This window comes from Aphis gossypii, chromosome 1 (genome assembly GCF_020184175.1).
Source record: "Aphis gossypii isolate Hap1 chromosome 1, ASM2018417v2, whole genome shotgun sequence".
Lineage (NCBI taxonomy): Eukaryota > Metazoa > Arthropoda > Insecta > Hemiptera > Aphididae > Aphis > Aphis gossypii.
This window is the reverse complement of record NC_065530.1, coordinates 62,766,553-62,778,110: the sequence shown is the minus strand read 5'-3', so window position 1 is coordinate 62,778,110 and position 11,558 is coordinate 62,766,553. Positions and strand designations below refer to the sequence as shown.

Genomic DNA, 11,558 nt, shown 5'->3' with positions numbered 1-11,558 from the left:
ATATACCTTCATATCTATAATTATTGTAAATATCTATTTAATAATATTTTAATGTACCTACAATAAATATTTTTTTTAATTTCCTTTTAGATAATTGTTCTAGATTGTATGATTTTTGTAATTTAGGACAATGTAGGAAACAGTGATGTACCTACTTATGGCCAATACGTGCATAAAAAGACAAGTAATATTTTATTGAGATGAAATATCAAGTATAATTAACTATATAAATCTATAGAATGACCTATAAACTATAGAATATTAATATAATCAGTGTTTGAAATTAGGGCAAAACATTCAATTATTTATTGATACTGGCAGTTTTAATTATTTGTTTGGATTGTGTTCTTTTTGGATTCAATTTATTAAATTTAAAAAATAATTAATATCTAAGCAATATTATAACAATGTAATAGATATAGGTGTCCAATTTTAATTAGGTTCATATTATTTTATCGAGAGCTATTTGTTTAATTTTCAATATAATTTTCTTACAGTTCCTATAGTCAATAAATATGAAAGTGCGTGCAACAATTTTTTGAAAAACAAATTAAAATTAATAATAGGGTTTGTACTCGTAATTTGGCATTCTTATAAGCACAAAAATCAAAATATAAATTAAATTTACAATTAGATAAATACCTCGTGTATTTTAAAATTTAAAATTTAAAATTAAATAGGTTTTTTAAAAATTGTATAATTTTTATTGGTTATAACTAAATTGTTTACTTTTAATTTCAAAAATAATGTTTATAATTGATACTTTATTAAAAATACAATATTTATTAATCAATTAAACTTTTTAAGATAAATAATATTATAATGTAACAAATTTTGTTGTTAACAAAAAAATAAATAATATTATAATATTATATCTTTTACAACTTTTTAATAAAAATAAATTTTATTACATACGTATTTTCATAATTATTTACAAAATAGTATCTGCTACTTATTACTTTTAATTTATGCATTGTTTCTTAATACTGTGTATAAATAGTATATCATATATTTTATACTGAAAAAATATTTTGTAAATAATTAGTTTGAATTGTGTTTTGAAATACAATGTACAATTTTCTAAACATAGGTTCATTTAAAATTAATTATTTTGACCGTAAAGTAGTTATAATATAAAAAAAAAAATCTTAAATTTTGAATTAATCACCACAACATCCATTAGCTCTAATATTTCTTTAATTTTCAATTCATTGTTTGAAAAAAATACTAATCATTATAAATGATCTTCGATTTGTTTTCTGTCAATATTTTTACTGAGGAAAATAATAAGTAGGTAATAACCCTTACACTTGTATACATTCCACAATAATTCTCTATAATAACCATATAATAGTATGAAACTGAGAATAAAAATAAAATAATAATTTTTTAATCATAATCTAAATTCTATACATATCAATATTATAGGTTTGAGTACCTACATTTATATATTATTGAACAATAAAATACAGTATAACGGTGATTGTGAAAATAATATATTTCATACTACAGAGAAAAACAAATCATTTTTAATGTGTTCGTCATTCAATAGAAATCCGGAAATTGTTTTTATGTTCATCCAATGCTTGGCGATATTTACTTGAATACTCAATTTGTACCTATAAAATATTGTGAGTTAAATGATTAAAAGTTTTCTATCTGACTTAAAAACATTGAAATAAATATTAAAACATTTAAATGTACATCTAAGAAATTATATAATAAAATTCTAAATAATGTACCAATACATATTCATAATAGTATAGCAAATATTCATTATTTTAAATACAAAATAAAAAGGGGAAAGTGAATAACCACTTCACTGTATATTATATATACCTATCGAGTATATCTCGTCAATGATTATAAGTAACTGTATTGTATTTGTTAAATTTGAATTCAAAGAAATTACAACATTGCATACGAAAAACAATTCTAACTAAAAACGGTTTGTTAGTATACCTAATTTAATAACTAAGGATCACCATACATATTGCTTTAAACTGGGTATTTTCCCGTTTTTCGTAGTATTTATAATATTTATAAGTATTGCATATTGTTTAATGTTTTACTATATAATTGCAAAAAAAATGTCCTGTTTTTTTTTTTATTTATTTATTTTATTAATATGATTACTAAACTAAATACATATTTGTATTACTATTAATTAATTAATTTTACGATACATTGAATTACATTTTTCCGAAAACATTGCATTTGAAAATGTCTGAATGTGTATAAATGTTATATATGTAAATATGTAATATAATAATATATGTTAACAGAAAAATGTCCACGAATAATATTTCTGAATTTCAATAAAACAACTAAAATCTGTTATTTATTATTTAAATAGGTATCTAATTTTGTCAACAATTTAAATTAAAATGGAAATAAAAAATTAAGTGTATATATTTTTTAGATCTTACGATTTTAGTATAAAATAATTATTATATGGAACCTTATATACAATTTCCAAGCATTTTCGATTTAGTTATTATTATTTATTACGTTAAAATGTTCTTAATTCTATTATTAAGTAAAACACTCTCGTATAATATTTTTATGAATGCATAGTGCCCAAGTCAAAGTGCATAAAATATCATTCCTAAATAAAACATGAAAATTGATAATATCTAACTAAGGTTAATTTAAATTCTGAGTGAAACAATGAATGTATTGATTTTACGGATATACGTCAATTTACCGTAACTAAATTCATCGCGCGTCAAATGATCGCGGTCAATTCATCGCATGTTAATTTATCGTGGTCGCAATTAATCGCACGTCAATTTATCGCCAAATTTTATTATAAATTTATAATATTTTATTATTTAAATAATCACAAAAACATTAATCACAATAAATATTGTTTGTCGTTTACATAATATACATTATTTACAAAATTTACAATTGCAATTGAAAGTTATGAGCTATTCCTTGTAAATAGTCGTCGATAGATCTATTTTCAAAATCATAGCATATTTGCTTTAGACGTTGAGCTTTATCTTGATACTTTTTTTTTGCTGGTGGACATTCTCCAGCTATATATTGTTCGATTTTTATTTTATTCGTGTTTTCCTCTTTTTTCAATGCTAATATAAATTTCCATATACTTGGATGACATTGATTTAAGATCGATGTAAAACAATTGTGCCATCCTTCAAGCTTGGTAGTTTACGAATCTGTAGCGCAAAAGTTACGTCATCTATATATTTTTTTTGGAGGCCTGCGGCTTGAATTTGTCGCCAAATACATTGCGACAAATGAAAGAAACAACCTTTTAGTTTTGCTTCAGGAAATTCAGAAGTTATTGCATTCATTGCACCTTTTTCAAAGTCGACCATAATTGTCTTAGGACTTAGATCAGGCTCAATTGTTTTTAGTGCTTGAAACATACGTTTATAGGTGTTTTCTTTTTTATTTGGCAATAAGATGTAAACAGACGGTAACACATTAGAATACTGAACAGCGTGAATTGTATATAATTGATAAAATAATGATGGTGCACTGGAAAATGTGCCATCACAAAACCAATTGTCGCATTGTGTCATAAGATACAATAAACGTGTTGTTGAAAAAATTAAAATTCGTTCAGTATTAATACCACTATCATATTGCAAAAAAAGATTTCCATCTATGGTTTTTGTCATTTCATCGGGTATGATAAAATTTAAGTCTGTCGGGGTGTTGGGCAACTGTAATTTTTGCTTACGTACACGTTGAATAGTACGTTTAAGTATATTTATATTAGGTAACTGCCCAGACGATTCAATAGGAATTTGATTAAGTGCTGAACCTATTACCGATTGTGTACTCATATCACTATTATTACTGGCTATATCTTTTAGGTTATTTAGTGTTTTTTTTACCTGAATTTCTGAAGAATTTGGAACGTGATTATGGTCAGTGTTTTTTAATATTTTCCCTTCGCTTAGGTGAAGTCGTCCACGACATTTATTTTTATAATACTGATTACATTTCCATATGGATTTCGTGTCATTTTCTTTTTCTTTTAAAAAAATGTGGCCATCGAAGCAAAGCATATCCTTCCCTTTCTCAGTTTTTAGCATTTGAAAAGTCATAATAGAATAATTTTATTATAATAATAAATTAGCGTACTCGATAAATACACGACGGGTAAAATGACGATTTGACAGTTGTCATAAGACTGAGGCTAGTATTAGCAGAGATCATTAGAGTTCAAAAACCTTAAAAACGATAACACGCGATAAATTGTCGCGCGATTTATTTATAACGCGATAAATTGACGTTGCGATAAAATGACCACGATGAATTGATGCACGATGCATTTAGCCGCGATGAAATGACGTGACACCGATTTTACAATGATGTAGGCACTTAATTTTTTTTTGTTTTGTATGTGTACACAAATAAGTAGTTGATAAAATTGTAAGCTTTAAGAGTGGTTTTGAAAGGAAAATAGAATTTAATCTGTACTTTACAGAGGTCAAAATTATAACTGAAGCCAGTACTTTTTTATGATCAGGAAAAACAAAAAAATAAATAAATAAAATAAGGAAAAACTATAATTATTTTATTATAAACCAAAAACAAACTAATTTGTAATTAAATTATTAATTGTAAATGTAATTAATATTAAATTTTCAATAAGTATTTACATTATCATTTTTTTACTAATATTTAAAACCTGTATTAAAAGAAAATGTCTACTGGAAAGTCAAATTAATCTATTTTTTAAATGATTTGAATTTAAAATTTTTATAACTGCTTAACCTGTATAATATTTCTTCCCACGATTTTTGTTTTTTATTTCAATTAAAAAAACGAATAATCGTAGATACTTGAGATTTTCACTAAAATAATGATAATATTATCATTTTCTATATAGGTACCGGGTACCCACTATATACATAATTTTCTAAATATTTTGATTTTTTTTAAGCTTTTTATAGTCATAAGAAATTTTTGATTTTTAAAATTTTTTGTTCTATAAATTTCAATAAAAATGTATTCACTCAATCAAAACTTTTGGATGTTTAATACAAGATTTCACAGAAAAACATTTTTCATATACATTAGAAGGTACATTTTTTACAAAATTAATTAAAATCACAAAAAGTTACAAACTAAAAAAACTTTGTTTTGAAAAATGTTAATATCTTTCTTTAATTTGTATAATATATTAATTTTGAACATTTAATACAAGATAAGTACCATAATACTAGAATTCATAATACTAAAACGATATTTAAAGACAATTATTTTTTATAGATATTTTAAGTTCAAATTTGAATAAAATTACAAAATTCGACAATTGAATAACTGGACGCTATTGTTTATTATTACTATCATTATTATTAACATTTAAATAACCCAAAATAAAATATACGAAAAATATTCATTATCTTATATTATGAAATATAATTTGTATATTATTATGCTTCCAAACCGATCATAATCAACTATTCTTATACAGGTCACAGGTGCATACGCATTATACGGTTTGTTACAAACATGAAAAATATAAACAAAATTTAATTTAAAAACGAAGTTATGGTTTTGTGAGTCCTTGGTCTTTCTACATCCTCCACGGCTAAACTCATAATATGAGATTATATTATTTAGTATCGCGTACTGCAATATTTATTGTTATAAATTAAGTAGCCACCGAACGCTGATTTTAATCGGTTTAAGCGTATCACGCGTGTAGTTCACCTTAAAACGTACACATAATCCTTTATAAAAATTACTATCACCTATACACAATTGGAAAACATTTTTTAATATTATCTTATTTTTATCGATGTGGGATGGTCATTATAGAATATAGATGTCTATGACGCATAAATAGATCAACAATATCGTACTATCAATATTAATTATCATGATGAAAAATAAAACTTCCTAAGTATCTTTTGTTTCTTAATTTTTTATTTTTTAAACATAATTTTATTATTATTGCTATTAAATCTTTCTCAAGTGTTTTTTTTATTAATCTACAATGATTATCTTTAAGTGTATAACAAAAAAATATAATATTTTAATTTAATAGATATTTTTATTTAACTTATATTATTCTCACAACATAAATTATTTTGACAATAAACAGCAGATAGATAGGTATTTGGACAAAAAAAACCATTTCTCTTTTATTTAACTCTATTCATATAGTATTTCATTATTTTTATGTTGTATAGGTGTAATATTATTATTGTCCATGCACCGCTTTCATGGTGTGATCGTATAGGCACCTCATAACTAGACGACATGTTGCTTATAAAATAACTGTGTACCTGCAATGTATTAACGCTGTTTTATAAATTCAAGGCATTTAATAACAATACCGTAAATAATTTTTTTATATTATTAATAAAATAGATAAAATAGGTAGTATAAGTTTTAAAAAAGTGTTCTATTATAGAAAAAACTGTATCAATATGATACACAAATTATTGAATGAAGAATACACTTTTTAATACCAAAAAAATTAATTTTATCTTATATAATTAAGTATATATAACTAAGACATAATACTTTATCAGTATTCTAATAAAAACAGTATTACTTATTTTTATCATTTTAGATTTTGAGCAGAGAAATAAATTAAGTACCTACCTATTAATTTTACAATGACTCAAGTACAATTTATCCTAATTATTTTTGTTTACTTAATCATCACCTTTTAGAATCATAAAAAAATTAAAAAAAAAAATTAAATAAAAATTAAATTAATATTTAAAGTTAACAAAATTATTAATATTAAACTTCAATGGTAATGTGTTTATGTGTGTTAGAAAATTAGATCCGATTAATAATTTAGAAGACTGCAAGTTACAAAAAAAAAATCTATTTTATTATGATTTGCAATACTTACTTTTTTTCATACTAGAACTATAAAAGAAAATTTGAAATTTTTACTATGTAGCCATACTATTACTATGTAGGTATTATTATATTAGAATTTTTTAAACAAAATATTTGGACTATTTGAAATCTTTTTTTTATAATACACGATTGAAAGTTAACGTATTTAATACCTAAAACTTGATAAATTAATACAATAAGATCCCTTTTTGTTTTCTTAATGGAATAAAAATAATAAACCCTTCATTTTTAGGGACATTGGACGTTCAATTTTTGAATAAAAAATTCAACAAGATCGTAATAATTTGCAAATTATTTTATAACTAACTGATTACTACAATTTTTAATTTTAAAAACGTTCTTCATAATTGGTGTTTCACAACATTCTAACAATATCCAAAAGTTTTAATTTTAATAAATTTAAATAAAAAATAACGATTTTAATTAGTACGTATATTAATTTAGAATAAAAACCATAGGTATTGGAAACTTTAATTTCAACCATTTCACATATCAATATTTTCTATGTACAATGAAATTTTCCAAACATTTTAGATTAATTTTAATTCGATTTATTCATCGTGCATATTATTCACACCGTTATACTGGACTTAAAACTTAACCGTGTCTAACGTTATAAATTACAAATATTAATAGTATAATACCATATAGTAATAATTAAAAACGAATAAAAAAACGTAAAAAATACGAGTAGAGCAAATACTGAAATACCTACGTACAGGTATACAGAGTGTATACTTATAAACGGGTATGGTCGAATTGCACTCATCTTAGTCGAATTACACTTGGGTTTAAAAAAGGTAATGGTCGAACTGCACTCGGGTAAAAAGCAGGTAGTAGTCGAATTGCACTTGGGCTCAAAAAAAGTATTTCAACCAAATTATCATACATTTGAAGGAGTTAAACATTTAGTAAACATTCATTTTCCTTCCCACTTACAGGCTTAGAACTGACAATGATTTTAATCATTGGCGTGGTTAAAAATGATTGTTTTATACATTACATTATGTTAATTATATATTTATACATTATAATTATTCTTATATATTATATTATTATACATTATATTATATTATATTATACATTTTTACTGTAGCATTCGTAAACATAAGATTCACAATATTTTTAACGGGTTTCCACGGTTTTTCCATTTTAACTCTTTTTTTGAATGAGTGCAATTCGATTACTACCTAATTTTTAACCGAGTGCAGTTCAACTATTACCTTTTTTCAACCTAAGTGCAATTCGACCATTTCTTTTTAGGTAATAAGTGCAATTCGACTATCCCGTTATAAACACAAAGCATTGTTATTTTTTCTAATCTAAAAATAATATAACCGATATTTTTTGTAAATAACAACAACTATAGACGACATTTTTTCAGTTCAAAATGATGGTCCATAATATCAACACTTTATGGTTTATAAGGTCGTGGTCTTAAAAAAGAAAACACATAGTAATATTTATTGTTCTCCAAACAGTCAAAACTAACTTGTTTTGTTTTTTTTTCTAGTACTCAATCGTATATGACATTATTATGTCGATTCCTTCGCTACGTCTACGCGAGCATATCCATTATAATCGTATTACAATAATAACATCGTCTACGGTCGGCCGCGACGAACGACGCGGCCAACGTCCTGGGATCCTGATACCCGGTGGACTCGTTTTGTGGAAATTCCGACAGACGGCCGACCGCTCGTGGCCGGTCCGCCGTCCGCCGGCGATCCGACTGCATGTCGCCCTGGTACGCGGACGCGAAATATCGCATGAATTCGTTGCGCGGTGACATTTCCGGCCCTACAAAAATTTTAAATCCGTCGTGTGCGTTACGGACACGTTTCCACGGGCCATTGTCGTCGTCGCCGTTCCGTAACGCGGCGGCGGCGATCGTGTTGCTTTGACGGCGCGCCGCCGACGCCGGCCCAGACCTCATGAGCTCCTGGTACAACCGCGGCGCGTACCGAACGCGATGGCATCCCGTTTCCGGTGACGACGACCGCAGTGGCGGCCGACCGGACGGCCATACGTCGGGCCCGTTGGCGGCATGGCACGCCGCCGTTCACCGACACCGCGGCGGACCCGCCGTGACTCGCCCAGCCATTGCCTTGCTGCCGGACGCGATCTCGAAACCCGGAAGCCGTCTTCGTGTTACCGGATCTAAATCGGGTCAAATAATAGATTCGTTTTGGACGTCGTGAATAATGGTAACTAGTTGGTAGCTAGCAAAAAGAAAAAAAACTTTTATATGGTTACGATAATAATTTGACCATCGTAAAGCAGGTTTGCATGCGCTCGTGAGATTTTATGAAAATGTTTAATCGTTTGAGTGGTGTATTAACTATATATTATTTATTAATATTATATTTTAATCAGTGAACCGTAGGAAAAATATCTTACATTTTTATTTTCTTACACGAGATGTTAGACATGTAAAATGCAAATAAATAATTTTTAATATTTGATTATATTTTATTGATCTGTCAACGAACTTCTCTTTACAGTACTCTATAGAGAAGCTAACAACTATGAATCTGATAGGTAAAAATATTCAGAATTTTATCTTTATGTGAATTTCCGTTTTTACTATATTAATAATATTAACATATTATGTTCTTTACTTCTACTCGTTATACAGTTCTTCGGAATAATTTACATTTTTCCTCTACAGGCATCGTTATTAACCCTTTTATAAAAATAAATAAAATGTTTCTATTAAAATGCGTTGTTTGCTGAATCAACATAAAAATATACGATTTATAATATTAAAATCATAACTGATTAGTGATCGTGTTTGTTGAGATGGTCTTGTGTAAATCTTTATTAATATTTCATAAAACGAACTGGTGTCTCGGTACGAAAAATATATTGATCACAACGACGACTACATCGAATTTAGTTAAATATATATGTAATATGTAAATACCCTGTATTTTTTTTTTTTTTGGGTGGGGGGGGAAATTAACAAAGTTTAATTTTTAAGAATGTGGATACCTAACTTTCTGGACGTGCGTTGTATAATTAATACGTTAAGGTAAATTAACATATAATAATAATGTAAACACATTTTAAGCGTTCTAGTTTATACCCAAGCCGATTGTAGTTCCCGAAGTCTAGCTGTAACCAATGATTATTTTCAAATGCAATTCCAATTTAACTGACTTAATAAATATTCCAAGCGCACGATCGAACAATACGAAATTTTCTTTTTAAAGTATATACATTTAAAATATTATTAACTGGCAATTTTTATTATATAACTATAATCTATATGTATTGCAAAATGCAAATGATTGAAATCAGACCAATAGAAAAAATTCAATACTAACCTGTGTACAAAATAATAATAAGGTATATAATAATGATGGTTATAATTGTATATAATATTTTACGTTTTATGTTAAATATATTTAAATTTCAAAACATGAATGCAATAACTTAAATAAATGTTTATAAAATATAAACTATTTTGCTAGTATAAATGATTAAAATTAATCATTGTGTATTGGTATAAATTAATAATTATTATTTAGTTAAATTAAATATTGTTTATAGAACTGTAAATCAATAATAAATATTTAATTAATATCTGAAATGCATCGTAGTATTATAATATACTCAATACAATATTATAATCAAGTAATGGCTAATGAAACATTTTCGTTAATATCTAATAATTAATAATATATTATGCATCATCTACGGTCCAACACAAACAAAATTAAAGTTAAAGACGATGTTGTACGTCCATCTACAACTACTATAGCAGTATTAATTATGATTTTCCTACCATCGAAGTGGAGTAGATCAAATGAAAATAAAATAAAACCACCAACGGCGTTTGTAAATTTGTTAGTAAAAATAATAAATTACACTCGGTGTTTATCGATTTCTAAAATGGGTATAGTAATTTCAATCCATATTATCTAACTATCTAAGTAACCTTGAATTTATGAATATTTTTATAAACGCTGTTGTACAATTAATATAATGTACAATTCTTTACACCTTAAAAAAATGGAGTGATAAAAGTTTTGAATAACAATAGTTTCTATTAAACGATTTCCAAAATTTATAGTGCATTCGTAATACGTATAGGAATCTATATAGAAATAATTTGACTAAATTATGATAATAGTATTTGTAAACATAAGTACATAAGACATATCCAATAAATAGATATTTTAAAATTTAGATTTTTTAGGAACTTGGGTTGTAAATTAAATGCACTAAAAAACTTTATCAAAACATTAAACTCACGAAAATTTACTTAAACATCGACATTTAAAAATATAAATATTTAACAAATTCTATTGAAATAAAAACACTAGAAATATAGTCATTTTGTATAGATAAAACAAATTATTTGCTTAGATAGATGATTAAATTAGTAATAAATGAGAATATGAGATAGGTATTTGACTTAAACAGATACCTCCTACTTATTATTTATTAATAATCTTCAACAAATTCACCACTAAATCAAGCAACTGTAGTATGCCAATAGGTATTTTACATGTATTTATCTTTATTAATCATTAAATCATAGGAAAGTTATTTTTTGTAAATAACATGAATATAGGGTTTGAGATTTTTGAAAATGAAATAAAATATATTGAAAGCCTTACTCTACAGTCTACTGCAGTCTCCAACTTATAGTAATACATTACCTATATTTATTGTGTCGA

General features: G+C 25.8%; 1 protein-coding gene across 1 annotated transcript; it reads right to left on the bottom strand.

The window, feature by feature from the left end:
• Positions 1–3,131: 3,131 nt before the first annotated feature.
• Positions 3,132–4,085, bottom strand: LOC126552803 (uncharacterized). The gene has a single exon (XM_050207783.1). The coding sequence runs from the start codon at positions 4,083–4,085 to the stop codon at positions 3,132–3,134; it is 954 nt and encodes a 317-aa protein (XP_050063740.1).
• Positions 4,086–11,558: the final 7,473 nt, after the last annotated feature.

Excerpts from the sequence above, each read along its gene's own strand:
- LOC126552803 (XM_050207783.1), bottom strand. The coding sequence starts at position 4,085 with ATGACTTTTCAAATGCTAAAAACTGAGAAAGGGAAGGATATGCTTTGC.